At 37.1% G+C, this 21,480-nt stretch overlaps 1 protein-coding gene across 5 annotated transcripts in view; it reads left to right on the top strand.

The window, feature by feature from the left end:
* The window catches only part of rbks (ribokinase), a 40,179-nt gene that overhangs the window by 442 nt on the left and 18,257 nt on the right, over window positions 1-21,480 (top strand). For all 5 annotated transcript variants that reach the window (XM_026944111.3, XM_026944112.3, XM_034307901.2 and 2 more), the window contains exons 2-7: window positions 1,837-1,901; window positions 13,177-13,309; window positions 14,681-14,744; window positions 14,880-14,942; window positions 15,442-15,606; window positions 20,986-21,077. In XM_026944111.3, the coding sequence (XP_026799912.2) occupies window positions 1,846-1,901; window positions 13,177-13,309; window positions 14,681-14,744; window positions 14,880-14,942; window positions 15,442-15,606; window positions 20,986-21,077 (573 nt within the window). In that variant the 5' untranslated portion in view covers window positions 1,837-1,845. The remainder of the gene's footprint in view (window positions 1-1,836; window positions 1,902-13,176; window positions 13,310-14,680; window positions 14,745-14,879; window positions 14,943-15,441; window positions 15,607-20,985; window positions 21,078-21,480) is intronic.

The raw sequence follows: 21,480 nt of genomic DNA, 5'->3' as shown, positions 1-21,480 counted from the left end.
ACACTTAAGTGATATGAGTTACTTGTAGGCAGACATGAAATATTTGAGATCTATAAGAAATATGATGTTGTCATTTTACACTGTAAGAGTATCCCACAATAAAGTAAAACTTACATTTGCAAGGCATGTTAGATTTCACACTGGGTTTCCATGTGAAATGTCTGGAGCAGAGGACATGCACAATGCAACACTGCCATTTTTATAGTTACAGAATGTCAAAGTCATTAGATCTCATTTTAAAATTGCTGCTAGTATACTCTGTAAAAGTCCCCCAAATCACATTGTATTTCCTTGTGAAATGATTTTAAAAGACTTCTATCAACATGATAGACACTATGCATGAGACAACACTGCCATTTTTATAGATATAGAAAGTCAAATTAATTAGATCTAGTATCAAAATGATTATTATTAATTGATTCTGTGACACTAATGTATTTTAGTAAAGATTGCATGGAAAAGTCAGGAACCAATGAGAGCACCAGGAAGTACAGCACTATCTCTGCCCTTTCATATAATGTTAATGCCATTTTTCACCTGTAAGGAAAAATAAATCCAAAAAATATTTGGAAGTAAAGAATAAATACAAAATCAGGTATATGTAGTTTAACTCCCATTGGTTCCTGACTTTTCAGACAGACTGTAGTTAATTAGTAACTCGTAAAGTCTGATAGGGTGAATCATATTGTTGAGTTTATATTTTTGATCTACTGTGCAACCAGCAATTTTTTTTCTTTTCTTTCTTTCTTTTTTTTTTTCAAAATTGCACTTTATTTAGAGCTTCGTTTAAGTTGGAATATTTTTTCCCCAATGTTTGGATGTATGTACTGCAAAAAAAAAAAATTCTCCCCAATAAAGATTTGCAGGTATGATAGATTTCATACTGAGTTTCCTTGCAAAATGCTTCAAGCCCTATAACAGGATGTCAGAGAGCATGCACAGTGCAACTGCCATTTTATAGCTATAGTATCAGAATCAAAATGAGCTTTATTGCCAAGTGTGCTCACACAAACAACGAATTTGACTTGGCAAGTGAAGCCTTCAGTACGTACACAAATGTGACAGCAAGACACATAATAATAAGAATTAAAAAAAAAAATGTAAAGAAGACATGATAAGCTTAAGGCAGAATAGACATGGTACAGGTGCTATGTACAGCTATGCAAGGGGGAGTCCACATTGATTGATTTATTTATTAATGTCAGATTTATTAGATCTACTACCTTATTTCTTGCTAATGTATTGCAGATTGCTCAAAAATTAGTTAATGAGAAAATCTAGGCTGTCCCATAACCAGCAGCCAGGCTTTCTCAAGTGCCTGAGGACTGCTGCAGAGATTTGAGCAGATTAGCACACTGTTATTCACATGCATAGCCCACATGCAGGGGATTGAATTAATGAAGGATTTTCTTGGCTGCCGTCAATCACGTCTGGAAATAATCACCCCAGGTGCAATAGGCGCATGTCCAATATGGAGCACAATTAAAGCTATTTTGAACCTATTGAAAATGTTTCTTACATGACAGGATGGTGAGAAGAGTAAAGAGGCAGTCTTTTAGGAAAAAAAATGTAATTCAAGCTGCTTCCTCCATCTCAGCTTCAAATCATAGCATTGAATCTTTTTTTTTTTGTGTGTGTGTGTGTGTGTGTGTTCGCTTGATGCGTTTTTGAATCCATTTTGGCATCTCAGATGCCATTATATCCATGCAAGCAAATTCTACACAAATGGTGGCCTAAAACCTACTCCTCAATGTTCTGTCCTAATATTAAGTGCATTAACTGTTACTGTGTAGCTCATTTATTGTGCATGTGTGTGTGTGTGTGTGTGTGTGTCAGGATCAGGACATGGCTGAAGAGGTGGATATTGTAGTAGTGGGCTCCTGTATGACGGATCTGGTCAGGTAGGTTCACACATCAAGCATTATCAAGATCATATGCACGTGACTGGCACTTTGACCATGAATAACACTCATACATGTGGAACAACACACAGACTCTGCAGTTTTTAAAATAAGTGGAAGTAGTTTTAAAATTAGTGGAAGTAGAGGGTCTTTCCATTAGGAGCTAAATGCAGCCCACTGTGAGCAGATAGCGGAACTGTCTTCAGTCTGTTCGAGTTATTCATATTGTTCCAGAGGTGTGAATCACCACACACTGAACACGTCAGATGTTGGTACCGTGCTTTTTTCTAGTGTCAGCAGTGTCAAGTGTCTCCTAGTCATGCTGACCAAAGCTGGAAAAAAACTAACACGTTTCTCAATGCTTAAAAATACAGAGCTGGAGAAGTTGTCTGTATGGTACAGATTACGTATGAAGTACAGGGAAGAGCAAAATGGCTTTAATCTCAGATAGTTTGGATTTTGGTTAAATAGAGGTATACAATGCAAAAATAATTACAGTAATATGCTAGACAATTTTACACAAATTTCAATAATATTAAATAATAATAATAGTAATAATAATAATAAATTTGTATTTGTCAGATAGGGACTCATACAACAAACAAAATAGCTGTAAAAAATAAAATAAAATATTAAATAAATAAATAAGAAAGAAACAGCCTTGGCAATGCAACAAAATTATTATTATTATTATTATTATTATTATTATTATTTATTTATTTATTTATTTATTTATTTGAGCTCCAAACTTAATAATAATAATAATAATAATAATAATAATATAGGTATTTAGTTATTTGGGGACCAATACAGCAAAACATATCAAAGTCTTTACAAAAAGTCTTTAGTTAGTTAGGCTCTCGTACAGCAAAACAAATAACTGTATTAAACAAACAAACATACAAACAAACAAATAATTCCATGTTTGAAGCATAGCATTGGCCATGCAACAAAATATTCTTCTTATTCTTTTATTTATTTATTTAATTATTGAGCCACTGAGATGTTATACTACTACTACTACTACTATAATAATAATAATAATAATAATAATAATAATAATAATAATAATAGTTTGGAGTGTAGTCTGTCTCAGTTGTAAGTCATGTTGGATAAAAAATGTCTGTCACATGAAGAAATCTAAATGTAAAATGTTACCTCATCAGAAGATATGTGTGAGCCAGTTTCAAAGGCACTTATATATGTTGTATATAATTAAAGACAGATTGCAAATCAACACAGAACCACCCAAGGCGCAGGTTCCCAAAAGCTTAACACAATTAAGATGATCTTAACAGATAGAGAGTGTGTATTCTACCATGTAACAATGCTGTTTTTTTTTTATGCAGTGTTTAGACTTAAGTTCCTCCTGTCATTCATAAGACAATAGACACTGTGATTCACTGTGATGCACCAAACAGGGCCAATAAAATAAGCCTGTGGTTTTTTTAAATGTCTGAATGAGACACTCTGATTCACTGTGCTGGAACTTTCCAGAACCAAAACATATAAAAGGCTGTATATAAAATAGAGCGAGCAGCGTGACAAACCATTCATTTCTTCTAGAAAAATTAAATGGTAGAGTGAATGGCAGAGTGGAATGGGCCACGTTGACAAACTGGAGCTCTCCGGTTGGCCTGATATCTCTAGTTTCACCAGAAAGAACTATTTTTACCACATGAAGAAGTAACAAGCTGCAATGCTCTAAACACATCTCATTTCTACATTCTGCATCTTTCTACATTATTATTATTTCATCAATAATTACTGGTTATTTAGGGACTAATACAACAAAACAGCATCCCAATTTTAATTATTATTTTTCCCCACTTCAATGTAATGGGTAATTTTGTTTCGACTCAGGACATGTAATCCCAGTTAAGTCCATTTCAGGTTCGGGTTGTAACGCTACAAAATGGAACAGTTCATGGGGGTAAATATTTATGCAAAGAACAGGTTCATCAAAGCTGGACAGTTGAAGATTGGAAAAAGAGCATGCTTTTCCACAGTCTTCAACTGTCCAGGTTTACTGGCTGATAGGAGTGGCACTCGATGTGGTCTTCTCCTATTGTAGCCCATCCCCTGTTGTGCATTCTGGGATGCTTTTCTGCTCACCACGGTTGGAAAGAGTGGTTATTTGAGTTATCGTAGCCTTCCTGTCAGCTCGAACCATTCTTTCCTCGTTCGGATGCTTGATGAGATCATTAACTGAAACTCTTGACCTATATCTGCATGATTTTATGCATTGCACTGCTGCCACATGATTGGCAGATTGGGTAATAGCATGAGTGAGCTGATGTACACGTGGTCACATGGTCTGTGAGTGTATATAATCTCCGTTTTATAGATTGTAATTAGACCATGTCATTCTTCCAGGGGATTTGTGTCTTATGGTGTAATCTGTAAATTTATACAATGGTGCAAATCTGTAACCAGAGCATGTGCTGTGGAGGTTTATGGCAATTTTAGGTGATTGTTTGAGACCTTTCTTATCATCTCTGATCAGTTATCTGTACCATGCTGCAGTTATTTTCCTGCTACGGCCTTGCCGAATGAAAATACACCAGGCTTTTTTTTTTCTTTCAAGGCAGTTCATTTCTTTTTATAATTTTCCCCTGACACATTTCTGTGCTGTGGGTGTAACTATAATCTTTCCCTCAGCATCCAAATTACTTGCTTTTCTTTCAAACATTGTTCTGTAGTCATGATAGATTAGGTCTACTGATCCCTGAAGCATTATTCTAAACCAGCACACCATGTTACTGAATCTTAATATCACATTCAATGCTAAAGAAGGAAAAAAAAGAAACAATTATGGGTTCACATTTACATATGGAAGCCATTGTATTTAAAAATAAGTTCTCTGGAAAAATATTCTTAAATGTGTTTGGCCCAAATGTGAATATGTTAATGAGACAACTGGAAGAACATCTTGTTCAGGAGATGTTTTGACAAACGCAGGTACAAATAATATGCAGCTATAATATAGTGACCATGTCCTTGATGTGTGGGAGTGTGTATTTGGATTTGGTCCTGTTCACACACAGATCTGTTGAAATAATTGCTGTGTCATTTTAGCTACAAGTCAAGGCAGGTAAAAAAGAAACGCCTTTGTAAATGTTTTCTATTAAATGTCATGGTAAGTATATGTGCAATTACCACAAACAAGAATTTTTACTTGAAATGCTTGTAGTCTAAGAGCAGTTTTTTGGGGCGGGCACTAAACATTGATGTGAAACATATTTTTGTAGCATGCTTTAAGGAATCATTAAGCTCTAAGTAAGTAAAACAATAGCATATTGGTATAGGAAAATCATCAACAACAGGGTGGTGTGATGCGTCACAACATCAAAGTCGATTATTTTTCAATAACAGCACGTCCTGAAGTCTTGTGTATACCACAGCAATTTGCCAACAATTACAATTTTTAATTTATTAAAGAATGCTGCATCATACTTTTTTTTTTTTTTTTAGCTTTCTACATTTACACTGAATGTTGTGGAGTGTCCTCTAAACAAGTTAGGTCACTTACTTTACAGCAGCTATAAAACAGCCTCTCTTTTTTTTCCCCTCTAGCATTTGAAGTTAATAACACGCACAAAAGTAGCTCGTTACCAATAAACTGCAAAGTGTACACATCTCCGTCCTGACGATTTTCCACATACTGGAAAAAGAACAGCTTTACCTTTGAGTGTTACAAATCTCTGGCACTGGAGACTCCTTCCATAAATGAAAACTATTCTAAAATAACCAGACCTGATTTTATTGATTTGTTTCCAATGTTGGAAAGTTGAATAAAAAACTCCATAAGAACACTTTTGATAAGTGAAAACGAAACATTTCGTCACGTCGACAGCTTGTTTTCATTCTGTTTATGTGATCCACCCTGTGAATTAGCTGTTACTATAGAAACAATAACATATGAGAATGATACATATGATACTACTGTCAGAGCTGCTGTTATAGAAAATTAATCAATATCTGAATGAATCTGACAAATCAGGTTCAAGCATTCAGCAGTGCTGTGGTGTCAGTGGCACAGCCAGGATTTAGTTTCAGGGGTCAGGGTGAGGACAATATGCCAAATAAAATCACAGTGTGATCTGTACAATGATACGTGTGACACGCTCATACATTTCAGGTGTATGCCGACTTTATTATCTTCCCATAATAATAAAGACAAGACATGGTATAGACATAAAATAAAATACCTTAATGACTGTTCCACTGAAAATGATTCAAATAAAATGCTAGTAATGCCTTATCTTACAAGATCTATGTGGAAAAATACATCATTCTGTTTGATCTGATTCTGTTTCTTACCATAAAATGTGACAAAGTAAAGGAAGTGTTCATTTGCTGGTGGCCTTATATGAACATCACTATAGTGCAGTTACTGTGCAAAACATGTGACATTTGACATGTCTATAATCAGCTGCGCTGTACCTTTGCTATGAAAACCACCCGAATAAGTATTTGGGACTGCCATAAGATATTTCAGGGGAAACCTGATCCTGAAAATCCACTCCCCTTGCTATGCCTCTGGTCTGCATATTTCATGCTTGGTTCTACATCACGAACGTAGTTTACATAGTTTAAAGTAAATATGGAAGTACCCTAGTTGTTGACTGCACACAAAGCCCACAAAACCAGTACTGATTTTACAGTTTTGTTCCAATGTTGGAAACTCCATAAGAAAACTTTTAATGTTAGAGCAGAGCTATTCAAACTTTGGGAGGGTTTGTTTTGATAAGGGCTGAGATGGAAAATACCATAAAATCAAGATATGAAAGACTATCAGATCTTCATGCATTTTGCGTAAGAGGTCCACATTATAACTGCAGAGTATGCTGGAGCATGCTCCGCGATACACCAAAAGAGACGTCTTTTTTCAGAATTTAAATGTCAGATGAGCAAATCGATATTTGCGCAGGTGTTTTGAACACTCCTATATTCACTTTTCTTCTCTGGAAGCCCCGCCCACTCCCACCATCGCACATTAGCAACGTTTTGGCCTGCGTGTTTGCTGTGCTTGAAAGATCAACAAAACTTTCTCGCTTTCTTTCTCTTTCTCGCTTTGTTTTATTTTATTTTATGTTATTTTAATTTATTTGCTAGTTAATAGTATGCAATAAAAGCCCCAGGCAAATGCAATGAGCCTGTTTTTTTTTTTTTTTTTTTTTTTTTAAATACATATATGCTGTAGCAGTTCAAGTAGCCTATGAACAGGTTTAGTTTTGTTGGGCACTGGCGATAGCGGGGGTGGGGGTGGATCGGCGATGATGGCTTCAATAGCACTCCAAAAACTGGCAAGTGGGCCTCATGGGGAGAAAGAGTGAATATGTCTGTGTTAGGGTGTAACACTCTAGGGTACAGTGCTAAAGTCATGCTATATAGTCACATATTTAAAAAAAAGTTGATGGGATTTAACAACTGCCTTTAGACAGACATACATGAATAAACATGTTTTCTCTTCTTCTTCCTCTCACTACAGGGAAAGGTGTCGAAATTCTTATAAGTGATGATCACATGTACACTACAGAGGCATCAGTCATTAGTTAGCTATTAGGGATTAGGCTGAAAAAACTCTGGAGTGTCACTTGAATCAGAGACAAGCACCTCTCAACCTGCTCTTTCCAGCGATCTTGGGTGCTTGCCCACACAGAGCAGAAGTATCTCAAGAATCATCAACAGCTCTGTTCACTTTTCACTGTTAATCTTTCCATAGTGGTATAAATGACACTTTTGTGATATTCCCAGAAGCAAGCAGGCTTATTAAACACACATGGCCTCATTTGTCTTCCATCTTCCCTGTTGTTCTCTAAAGTCATTAAAAATCCAGCTATCGACTTTGCCCTTTGAAAGCCAGACGCTGCATCAAGTCTGTGTCTATGTTTGAATGCCTTGCATTTTTTTAAGGCTGCACGAGATACACTCGCAGCCAATCAAAGTGCCGCGCATGACTTTGAAGTATGAAATCCACTTTCCTCTTTGGCTGCTGTGCACGGTCTTTATGTCGGTCTGTGTTGTGCGCGTGTCTGCGTCTGGGCGTCAGGGAGACAGAACCATCCACAGCATCTCGTGTTAAAGCCAGAGGGGGCCACCTACTGATCATCTGAGCAGCTTGAGCACTCGCATCCTCTCATATAGAACAAACAAGTTATGAACCTGCAGTTCCATGATTTAAGCACACTTTTGGAAAGGTGTGTAATGGAGGTATAACGTTATAATCTCAGTCAGAAATTCCTTGTGAAACCTCATACTGTAGAATAAAATTGCTTCCATTTACAGTATAACAATAATGCACTAAGTTCTTCCATTCTCATTATTTGTCTGAGTCAGGCTATAAGAGCCAGCAAAGGTTTTTTTCTCTGAAAGTAAACGGTTTGTTTTGTGTTGGACTGTGGGTTCAAAGTCTTGCACAAGCCGCACCAGTGGTTTCCCACCCTTTCTTTGTGGAAAGAGAAAAAGGATGTAAACAGCAACCCACTGCACGACTCACGTCACCACACACCTGTTTGCGGTCCCGTGGCTCAGGAGAGTCTCTGACTGTGTCGATGTTTGCTACATGACTGACTGATAGTTCAGACACTCCTATCACAGACTAAACATGTATTTAGCCCTTAGAGAGGACCAAAAAGGATATGCAAAAAATAGCATTTTTATAGCTTTTATTTGAATGAATGAATAAATAAATAAATAAAAGAGACAAAAGATTTTCTTTTGCTTACTGAGGTTAAGGGTTAGATGTGTATATAATGGATATTGTAGCTAATTAACACTATGTCATTGGAAGGTCTTCAGAAAAATAGAAATGCACGTGTGTGTGTGTTTAAGCTTTGTTTATGATTTACATTTAGGCCTAAATTCATTGTTTTTTTGTAGTAAATTAAGATATGCTTTTAGAATCAGTGTCTATCTTTATGTTAATATTTTAGAATCAGTGTCTATCTTTGTGTTAGGATTTGAGAATCAATGTCTATCTTTGTGTTAATATTTTAGAATCAGTGTCTATCTTTGTGTCAGGATTTTAGAATCAGTGTCTATCTTTGTGTTAATATTTTAGAATCAGTGTCTATCTTTGTGTTAATATTTTAGAATCAATGTCTATCTTTGTGTTAATATTTTAGAATCAGTGTCTATCTTTGTGTCAGGATTTTAGAATCAGTGTCTATCTTTATGTTAATATTTTAGAATCAGTGTCTATCTTTGTGTTAGGATTTGAGAATCAGTGTCTATCTTTGTGTTAGGATTTGAGAATCAGTGTCTATCTTTGTGTTAATATTTTAGAATCAGTGTCTATCTTTGTGTTAGGATTTGAGAATCAGTGTCTATCTTTGTGTTAATATTTTAGAATCAGTGTCTATCTTTGTGTCAGGATTTGAGAATCAGTGTCTATCTTTATGTTAATATTTTAGAATCAGTGTCTATCTTTGTGTTAATATTTTAGAATCAGTGTCTATCTTTATGTTAATATTTTAGAATCAGTGTCTATCTTTGTGTTAATATTTTAGAATCAGTGTCTGTCTTTGTGTGAGGATTTGAGAATCAGTGTCTAACTTTGTGTTAGGATTTGAGAATCAGTGTCTATCCTTGTGGGGACCATGAATACTGGACAATTGTGACTTTGTGGGAACAGTTGTGGGGCTGTTGTCTGGTCCCCAAACACTGCAGCTTTAATGTAATAAAAAAAAAAAAAAAAGCTTAAAAGAGCAGTTACTGAGGTTAAACTTGATAGATGTAGATGATAGGTGTAGATATAGCATTAAATACATGCATTAATAATTATACCAACAGAAGGTCCTCACAAGGAAAGACAAGTGTGTGTGTGTGTGTGTGTGTGTGTGTGTGTGTGTGTGTGTGTGTGAGGTGTGGTTAGTCTGACGCTCTTTACCTGACTCCAGACGCTGACTCAATCAGACCTCATTAGATTTAAGGCTCCATATCAAATGACAAACGTCATTGGCGTGCACACGTTACTCCTACAGCACTGGATTACATCACTGTCCTTCTACTGCAACTTAATTATAGATTTCAGACTTTCTTTGTTGAAGTCAGTGTGGGAGGCTGTATTACATAAAAGCTATACCTGTCAGTCCCTTTGCCCTGTCTACTGTTACAGGGTATGAGGCCAAGTATATATGTGTGTGTATTCAAGACAGTAAAGTATGCATTTTAATGTTTAGGATGGGCTACATGACAATATAATACCCATATCAGGATACATAATATCACATTATATCATAGTGCTATTGAATTCTTGAATCTGATTGGTCAGAAGGTGTTGATTCATGTCTGTAACAGTTCCAAACTGTTCATGGACATGCCACAATATTAAATGGAACTATAAATGGTTGAAAAGCATGACACTCAACTTAAAAATTTTAGTCATTGGCAAATTGCTGTCGTATAAAACCACTTCAAGACATGCTGTTATTGGAAAATATTCTACTTCACGGTGGTGACAGTAACTCCGGGCCGCATCACACCATTCTGCCGTTGATTATTTTCCTATAACAGCACTTCCTGCCATGTTTTATTACTTACATGAGTTTCGTTGAGGGTATAGCATGTATCATTGGTACTTGTATAATTCTGAGGAGCTTTGTTATTCTAATTACAAATAGCTGGCTGTTGGATGTTGAAATCTGTTTTGTACCAATTCCTTCATTTGTTCCTCATTTTCCTTGGTAAATATATATATATTTTTGATGATGTGGAACAAAAATAGCATTGAAACCATTTTTACCCTGTAGACAACAAGGCATATGAATATAAAAAGCAGTCAGATTATTGAGCAAGATTAGCATGTGGTTTTAAGTACATTTTCTTCAGTACTAAATACAGAAGCTTTAAAAAAAAATCTGATGAATGCAAAAGTTTGCATACCCTTGGGACAAAATAAGGAAGATCCTAGTTTAATATTTCTGGGTTCCTTCATTATCACACATTTAAAAAATGGATAAATAGTGTAGGCTGGTATAAAGGTAACAAATTAAAGGGGAAAAATCAATGTAAAGTTTCTTAGTAAGGTGCTGGACAAACACCTGGCACATGTCTCTGGAATTGTACTGGAGAGTTCTTGCAAAGATATTCCCATAATCGATGTTTTGATAATGGTGGCGGAGAGGTCTGTGTAACACACCGCTCCAAAATCTCCCATAGATGTTCATTTAGGCTGAGATCTGATGACTGTGAAGTCCATAGCATATGAGTAACGAAATTTTCATCCTCAATAAAGCATTCATTGAGCCCTCATGTTCTGTGGATGTGGGCGGAGTCATCCTGGAAGAGACCACTACCATCAGGATAGAAGTGTTTCAGCACAGGATAAAGGTGATCAGCCAGAATAACTTTGTATTGATTTGCAGTGATGCTTGGACCCGAACCTTGCTGGCAAAATGCCTCAGCACAGAGGCACCATTTTTTTTTTTTTACTTTAATTTGTCAGACTTCTGTATGATGTATGGAAAAAAATTAAAATGGCATTCACAAATATTTTGTATTCCCACCATTTTCCTTTATAGTCTTCCTGACATGTGTGTTAGGAAAGTTCTTGGGGAAATGTGGGGAAATATAATTTTAACTGCTTGGAATTCGATTTTATTCTAGAGGTACAATTTCCTTTTTTTTCTTACCCACAAAGCAAGAGGGTTGCAAACTTTTGCACTCTTTACACTGTTCCAACCTGTTACACCAGTCAGTGCAAGTGCAGGTCTCGCCTTGGGCATCATTTGAGAACCTTTTTTGATACTAAATTCAAGTATTCAGGTGACTTTGACAGCACGTTCACGTAGTCATATGGTTTTGTTTGCTTCCCTCAACACTGAACAAACCAAGCAACTTCCTCTGGCTTGCCACCAGGCTCATTAACATTACTGTCCAAAGCAAGATAATCCAGATGACTGGAAACCGGGCAAACCTTAGCTTTTTTTTTTTTTTTTTTTTTATCTAAATAATATTACTGTAAAAGCCCCTCTTTAAACATCACATGCTCAGCAGGAAAAAACAAGTTTATCTGCACTCTCTTCCACCATCAAAAACACACATGCTCACCGGGACTTGGACCAGAGCCAGGCCATAACTTTCTTTGGTTAAGTGGTTTTGTTTTCTTCTTCTTCTTCAATAGACTGAGTAATGGCTGCTCGTTCTGCTTGGGTGAGAAACACAGACCTCGTTCTGTAATGTCACGCATTGCACCAATTACCTTTTTCTGGAGTTCAGAGACCTAGCCTTATATTTAGGAGGTTTAGGGATGGCAGAGCGTGATGTTTTCTCTCATAAACAGCACTTATAAGCATTTATTCCAGTAAATGCTCACCCTCTGGTCTCCCCCACCTTATTTCAGCATGTTGCTGGTAAATGAGTGAACTTTAAAAGAAAGAAATCTGTATGCGTTTTAGAACATGAATCACATTACATACATTACTCAACCAGCTGCAGTGAATCACTAAATTACTTTAAAACATCAAATACATGGATACAAATATGTCCTGTCTGATGAATCAACATGCAGATTAAATTTAGTGATCCTAAGTGATAAATTCTCTTAATCACTTTCGCATGTTCATGTTTGCATGCCTCAGAGTTAGACAGTTTATTATTTGTGTGATTTGATTAGCTTTGTTTTATTCCTCTTATACCCCAGCACTTTGCCAATGATTACAATTTTTATTAAAGAACAACACATTTGCACATTTTTATCCATTTATAGTTATGTTTAACGTTGTGAAAAATCCACAAAACAAGTTAGTTCCTGTTATCACACACATTATAGCAGCTATAAACAGTCGTTCCTTCGCCAGCCTCTCTTTTTTTTTCCTCTTGAAGTTAATAAGACCAAAAAGAAACGCTCGTCACGTTAGTTAGAAACTGTAAAGTCTTCCAAACAGTGAAGACTTTCCTGTGTTGGAAAACGTTACCTCTGACTGTTACAAAGCACTGACACTGGAGACTCCTTCCACAAATGCTAAACAAACGTCACCTCACAGAAAACTTCACCACATCAACAAATTTATCAACAAACATGTTTTTTTAATCCGTTTATACACGTCCTTGTGTTAACCATTACTATAGAAACAGCAACGTATTCAAACATGTACGTTAATAGAAACAGTGCAAAACTACTTTACTAGGTTGACCTATGCTATTTCCTTTTTCTTTTCTGACCTTTAAGGTTTTGTCTTAAACGTAACAAAATAAAAAGAGCACATCTCTAAACCACATCTGACATCTCACTTTTTCTTGCTATAAACTCTATTGTGTATTTTATTAGCCAGGCACCTCGACTGCCCAAAGCTGGAGAGACAATACATGGACGCAAGTTCTTTATCGGCTTCGGTGGCAAAGGAGCAAACCAGTGTGTCCAGGCTGCTCGCCTTGGAGCCAAGACTGCGATGGTGTGCAAGGTACAAAACAAAAGATTCATTTCCTGCTGCCAGCATGTCTCAGTCCGAGCCTTTCACTACTCGCAGTCATTTATTTCAGCCCCATTTAATTCGATTCACACCACTGAGCTGCTGTTCCCTTTATTGTTCGCTTGTACCTGCCGTACCAAGAAGTAATAAAGAAGTGTGTTTGTCCGTACAAAGAGCCCGATCGATACTGAAATATGCACGGTGCAAAAATAGCCTCCCATGCTTTCAGAAGCGCTGAAACAGGAGTTGCACTTCAAAGACAGGGGCATCAGGTACAGAAGAGCCGCGGCCTTGGCGTGTCTTTAACAGCGTGGGATAAAAGGAGCCCCGGTGGGCAGAAAGGGACCCCTCCACCCTTTGGAGCACTAAACATCTCTGTGAGAGAGAGAGAGAGAGAGAGAGAGAGAGAGAGAGAGAGAGGGAAAAAGAAAGAGGGGTGCGGTGGTTTAGAAGTCGACTGGTAGCGAGGAGGCGTTTGGGTGGGGTCACTATGTCTGGAAGGCTTGGCTGAATTTAGTAATGCACAGGGAGAAAAGTATTGTTTCAAGTTCCTTGTATTCATCAAACTTATCTGTTCTTGTGTCTCATCTTATATATCTTCTATTGTGATTAGGATTTGCTCCACTATCTTTGCATATATTAAAGAATGTATACTCGAAATTCAGCCAAGATATGTTTTGGGATTATAGTTCACGTCTGATTTTGAACTGGAACTTCAAAGCTAAAAATGTAAGGCGAATTTATAGCCTCTAGTTTAGCATCATGCAAAATGCGTGCCTAACTTACCTCCAAAGGCATCAGGATACTCAGTTTTCTTTTAATTATACTTGTTTATGAAGTTTACAGCACTGTGTAACACACTTTGCATAGCTTAAAATAGTAGAAGAAACTACTTTTGAATCACTTTCTTTCTCAGGAACTGTGCGAACTATGCAAACATTAGAAAGTTTTTAATACTGATTTACATAGCCTTATTTTATTTTATTTTTGGGGGGTACAGGACTGTATTTTTTCATTTTTGAACTGATCAGTAAAGAAAACTCAACATTATGCAGGCTTTTAATCCTCACTCTCATAACTACATATAGTGAATAACTACATTATTCACTGTAGTTACTGAATAATGCTTTAACATAAATAACTGAATACTGAATGAAAATTATTTCTCTGCCTGTTAATACAGATTATGATGTATATTATGCTGCCACTTGAACTTTAGACGTATAGGCACATCATCACAGGATGGATTTTGTTCTGGAGTCCACTTTGAGCTTAAAATCTTTCACATGCAATCTCAGATGTGGGTTTGTGAAAAAGCCCAGCACTTAATAACCCAAATTGCAACTTTCTCTTCCCCTTCAGGTTGGAAAAGATTTTTTCGGGACCAGCTATATTCAGAATTTCAAAGTCAACGCCATATGCACAGGTAATAAATTGCCCACCTCATGCCTGGCTTTAACAGTGTACAGTGTCACCCTGACATGTACTGTAGAGTCGTGCGTTCTGCACTGTGTTTAGTATGATTGCTGATTTTTTTTTCCCCCATTCTATCCCTTTGCAGATTTTGTGACTCAGGCAGCTGAAGCCATGACCGGAGCCGCCTCCATCATCGTAAACGATGCAGGTAGTGTGAAGTTGCTGAGTGTGTGCTGCCCTGTTGCACCCGCAGCTTCTAAAATAACACAAAGTGCTCTTCTGAATGAAGCATAAATGAGTGCGCACCTCTCCACCCGGAGGTGGTTTAGGTCGTCACCCACGCCACATAGTTTATAGCCGCTTGGCTTTATTTAACTCTGCTGGAGGTGGGGTGGCTGACATAACCAGCCTGGTGCTAAATGCACAGCCTGTTGTGCTGTAAATGTCACTAATCACAGCTTTAACAGAGACTCTGACTCTGGTGGAGATCCACAAGCCTCTCAGGGGGGCTTACGAGTAACGTCATCGCCATCACCATAACAACCTGCGGATACCATAGTGTCCCAGCTTCCTGCACTAAAGTCACAGTGACTCAAGAACAATTATCTCGTAAACTGCTGCTTTTGAAATGTAAATAATAATAAAAAAAACACGAAAGTCTTAGTCAACCTGAACTTCTGAAATTCTTTCATGGGTTGTGTGTGCAGGTGAGAACGCCATAGTGATTGTAGCAGGTGCCAACATGCTGCTGGGGGAAGAGGAGCTCGAGCAAGCACGCTCTACCCTGGCTAAAGCCAAAGTGCTGCTCTGCCAGCTGGAGATCAGCTCACACATCTCACTACAGGCCCTGCGAATGGCCCGACAGAGCAATGGTCAGTGCATGTGTGTGTGTGCACGTGCGTGTGCATGCACTGCAAAAAACAACATCTATCGTCAAATTAATCTAGTATTTCCTATTATATGATTACCATAAACCAAATACAAGATTATTAAACCTATTTCTAGACATATTTACTATTCTATTAATAGTCTTGTTCTATTGGCAGATACTTTTGCTTCTCTCTAGAAGTAAATGCTTAAAATTATCTAAATTATCTGCCAGTTGAACTCAAAGACTATTCATAAAAAAGATGTCTAGAAATAGGTTTAATAATGTTATATTTGGTTTACTGTAATCTTATAAAAGGAAATACAAGATAAATGTGACTATATACAAGATATTTTCACTTAAGAGATGTAATTATATAATTAAGAAGATGTCATTTTTTTGCATTGTGTGTAGGTGTGTGTTTATTGCTGATGGCGTTTCCTGTTTTCCCCTCAACTCTTGTTATTATTCATTTTTCGAAGCTCTTCCTATGCTCATCAGGAAACAATAATCACTTGTATTCCTCTTATCCCACCGCAGTTTGCCAGTGCTAACATTTGTTTATTAATAATTAATGACACATACTTTTTATCCATGTTTAATGTTGTGGAATGAAGTTAGCTCCTGTTTTCACTTACGTTATAGGAGCTATAAAGAGTCTCCAGCCTCTCTTTTAGTCACCAGCCTCTGTTTTTTTATCAGGTGAAACATTTCCTTTAACTAGAACTAAGGTATATCTCTCCGATCATAATTTCCTGTCTTGACTATTTTTCTTGTCTTTTTTTTTTCCACCAAATATTTCTTTTGCTGTGTATAGACATGTATATGTAAAGACAAATAGCCCAAGTACACAGTCTTCCTGATTCTCTACAATGTAAATGTAGAAGAATATATATATATATATATATATATATATATATATATATATATATATATATATATATATATATATATATATGTATGTATATATAAAGTTAAATATAAACTTGTAAGTTAAAAGTTATCATTTGCATCATCCCTGTAGTTTTTCAATGGAAAATATTCTATTTTACAGGTTATCTTCGTATGAATAGAATTCCAGGAAGTTAAAAACAAAATCTGGGTGTATATTGCAGAAAGATAACAAATCCAATCATAATGTCAACAGAAAAAGATTTGTTATGGCTCTTTCGGTCTACAGACCTGATCTGAAGGAGACAGGGAAAAGCTGGCAAGACAGGGAATGTCAAGAAGAATGGGCCAATCAATCTGGCAGAGTTAGAAGAGATGTAGCAGAAATAATTGGGATGTGGGATCACAAAGCTGCTCAGAGGAAACGTAAAAGTCATTAGAGGCAGTTATAAAAGCAGAAGTGGGAATATGGGTTTTTATAGAATATATATATATATATATATATATATATATATATATATATATATATATATATATGTTCTATAAGATATTCAGAAATAGGGATGCAAATGGCAAATGTTTGAACTGATATTTAGATTTTATTTATTACAAATATTCTAACTGTGACCATTTTTGTTACTTATGACCTAATAAACTACATGTCATGGTCCTGTTAATTAAGTTCTGCTTACGGATTTTCCCACAGTGTGAATGCCATTGATGTAGATGGATAAGATTAGCACAAAATAAAACAGGAAACAGGAAATCCTACTTAACATGTGCAGACATTATTAACACCTTATCTAATCAGGTACCCGCTGAATAGAAAACGCCCTCGTCTCGGGTTTTTGGAGATGCACCATGGCATGGCTCGTGCACAGATGGGCACCGCAGATGGTCTCCCACATCCCCCCACCATCACACTCCAATAGTCGTCACCTCAGAACCACCCAGAAACGCGCCAATGACAGCGCTGTCGTCTTAGCAGATCATATCAAGTGTTGCAAAATGGGCTATTAGCCTAGATTATGTGAATATCACTTGGGATGAGTTTGTCAGGCAGTGACGTGTGTGAATAGCACTTCTCAAGGCTCAGATTACGCACATGCCTCCTCCACATGCTTGCTCGAGTAAAATTGGTCTTTGTTCTGTCTAAGTACTTGTCATTAATTCATAATGTGGGGTTTTGTGATGATGTACAGTGGATATAAAAAGTCTACACACCCCTGTTAAAATGACAAGTTTTTGTGAGGAAAAAAAAATTAAACCAAGATCAATCATGTCAGAACTTTTTCCACCCTCAATGTGAAAATATAATGTATAAAAATTAAGTGAAAAACACTCAGAAACATTTTAGGGAAAAATAGGAAAACTAAAAAAGTTACAATAACCTGGTTGCATAAGTATGCACACCCTTTTATAATTGGGGATGTGGCTGTGTTCAGAATGAAACAATCACATTCAGTCTGGTGTTCAAATGTAATTATCACACAGCTGTCATTAATGACATTGTTCTGATGAACCCCAAATAAAGATCAGCTGTTTCTGTAGGATTTTCTTCACATCTTCTTGGTTTCATCTGACTGCTGAAGTCATGGTCTACAAAGAAATGACAAAGACTGTACAGAGTCTCACTTTTTGAAAGATACCGATCAGAAGAGGGGTGCAAAAAAATTTCCAAAACATTAAATGCACCATGGAACACCAGAAAGGCCATGATCAACAAGTGAAGAAAATGGAACCCCACAGTGACATCACCAAGAACAGGACATTCCTCCAAAATTTACAAAAGGACAAGACAAAATCTTACCAGGGAAGCTGCCAAGAGACCAACGACAACATTAAAGGAGCTGCAGGAATATCTGACAAGTACTGCTTAATCTCTGCATGTGACAACAATCTCTTGTACTCTTCATGTCTGGGCTATGGGGTAGGGTGGCTAGATGGAAGCCCTTTCTCACAAAAAACATCCAAGTCCAACTAAATCACCCCGAACAATGTGTTATGGTCTGATGAGACCAATTCCAAAAGGTATAATAATTCCATAATTCCAAAAGGTTTTTTTGCAAAAAAAAAAAAATCAGCAAAAGAACACCATACCCATGGTGAAGCATGGTGGTGGCAGCATCATGCTTTAGGGCTGCTTTTCTTCAGCCAGAACTGGATCTTTTATCAAGGTGGAGGGAATCATGAATAGCTACTAATACCAGGCGATTTTAGTTCAAAACCTTCAGGTGTCTGCTAGTAAGCTGAAGATAATAAGGAATTTCACCTTTCAGCATGTGACCCAAAGCATACGTCCAAATCAACAGAGGAATGGCTTAACCAAAAGAATATCAATGTTTCTGAATGGCCTAGCCAGAACCCAGACCTAAATCCAACTAAAAGTCTGTGGGGTGACCTGAAGCAGGCTGTGGACAGGACATGCCCTTACAATCTGATGGATCTAGAATGTTTTTGCAAGAAAGAGTGGGAAAATATTGCCAAGTCAAGATGTGCTACACTGATAGACTCCTACCCAAAAAGACTGTGTGGTGTAATAAAATCAATAGGTGCGTCAACAAAGTATTAGTTTAAGGGTGTGCACACTTATGCAACTAAGTTACTGTAAGTTTTTTATTTTTCTTTTTTTCCCTATAAAAGTTTCTGATTGTTTTTCACTTTATTTGTATACTTTGCAATTGCACATTAAAGGTGAGAAAAGATCTGACATGTTTTATCTTAGTCTCATTCTTTTACTTCACACAAACGTGTCATTTTAACAGGGTCGTGTAGACTTTTTATATCCATTGTAGGATGAAGGACTTAGCACTGATGGTTTTTTTTTTTTTACTTCTTATACCTCTGAAACCCAGAGCAAAATCTTCTTTTCTCATTTACCATCTTCCATATTAATGAGAAATCCAACGTAGTAGTAACGGAGACAGCAAACGCTGGAGTTCCAGAAAGCAGTGCAGCTTTATGATGCTGAGTTATGGCAGAGAATCGGCACGGCTAGTTAGCGGTCTGTGAGATGACAAGCACGATGACATTGATGGCACTATTAGCATGAACGCTGAAGCTTTCGAAGCAGATCTGTTTGAGCAGAGTGTAGAAATGATGAGGTGAGAGAGCTGGACAGACTACAGGATTAAATCACTACTGCATCACTCTCTTTAGATAGAGATGAAGCAAGGGATAATCCCTACTGGCACTACTATCAAGAGGTAGTCGAACAGCATTGTGGGTGAAACCGTGTGAAAGTGAAAATACACCGACAGGAGGTTTAAAAAAAGTCAGAATTTCTTGGCCAATAAATCTAGGGTGTCATTAAAGATCACATGGTACTCATAAATATTAATGTAAGTCATTCAGGGCAGATTTTTCCTTAAATTAGAACCACTTGAATGCACATTTAATATTCACCCAAGTACATTGTCCTGTTTTTCATTTCTCTTCATACGCACTTCATTCCACATATCGACTTTTCCTTTATTGGTCTCACTTTGTCTCAGTGGCATTTCTGTTAATGTCTTCACTTCTGCTGTCTAGATCTTTGTGTCTCTAAGGTGTAGGGAATAAAGGTCTCATAATGAAACCTGACAACCAGGGGAAGTTTATTGGTCAAGGATGTATGATAGACTCAGTGTAAAGCATGAGCAACTGTAAGCATCTCAGATCTTAGACATGACTCATTCGCCATGGTAACCCCCCCCCCCCCCCCTTTTTGTCCCATGCACGTCAGAAAACCAGATGTGTGTAATAACACCTGCAGTGTCAAGGCAAAGATATCAGAGTTGACTTCTGCTCTGTTTGTGCGTTTGTAAGAGAGATGTATATTATGATCGATTTTTTTTCAACAACTCTATGGGTTTGGTCTGTGCAGTGTGTCATGCAGCAGAGTGTATGACCTCAGAAAGTGATATGAAAGGAATGCATGTGAGATCTAGTGAGAATACATAAAAGGATGACTATGATATGACGCATGCACTTAGATTGAAGTAGAAAGTTTTCAGGCAGACTGATAGTGATAGCAATGGGACTATATGCAAAAGATGAGTGTGATTTACAAGATAAGGAAAACTCTACATTGGCAAAAGCATCAATTTGTCGATATCTTGACGTGCAGGTGATGTGTATCAGGTTTCAGTTCAGAAATGAGACATCCTCTGGCGCAGGGGAAGTGTGATGTTTTGGTTACTATGTGGTTCACGGAGCACTGTTAAGGCACAAGGAAGCTATTACTTGGTATTTACATCATTCTGAAACTATTATTCAGTAAGGGAAGGACAAAACCTGAGATCAAGTGAAATCCTATGCGAGTTTCACACTGAGTACAGTGTGACGTGAATGAGAAGGCTTTGTCTTCTGTGATCTGCTGTTTCCTCGTAAGTCATATCTGTATTGCAGCAGTGTCACAGCTAGAGTTAAGGTCTTTCCTGAAATGAACAAGCAGCAGGACCTATCCTTGCATGACCTATTACACACTTTTTTTTTTCTGTATCACCTACAGTGAAGACCATCTTTAACCCTGCCCCTGCTATTGCAGACCTCCACACTGACTTCTACAAGGAATCAGATGTTTTCTGCTGCAATGAGTCTGAGGTGAAAGTGCACACACACTAGAAAGATTACTTTGACCTTATCTATTCCTAAATGGGAATCTTGGGAGAAGGATTCACAGGGCATTTAGTTGAGATTAGAGGTGAGCATTAAACTTCGGATCCCATGGGACACAACAAAAAGGTTGCACAAACTAGAGTTTTTATTTTCATGCAGGGGTGAGCAAGTGGTAAAACCCTTCAGCTCTAGGCCACGCCCACTTCTGGTTCTGGCTACAGATATTTGGAGCACTAAACAGACACAGATAGTTGCATTGTGTTACACTGCTAATGTTTATATCTATGAAATAATCATTTGATCAATATGTTTACATGCAAAAATATAATATTTTAATATATTAATATGCTAAGCTCTTCATGAGTCAGTAACTTCCTGTCATTTTTTT

This window comes from Pangasianodon hypophthalmus, chromosome 10 (assembly GCF_027358585.1).
Source record: "Pangasianodon hypophthalmus isolate fPanHyp1 chromosome 10, fPanHyp1.pri, whole genome shotgun sequence".
NCBI lineage: Eukaryota > Metazoa > Chordata > Actinopteri > Siluriformes > Pangasiidae > Pangasianodon > Pangasianodon hypophthalmus.
This window is presented reverse-complemented; position numbering and strand designations above follow the sequence as displayed.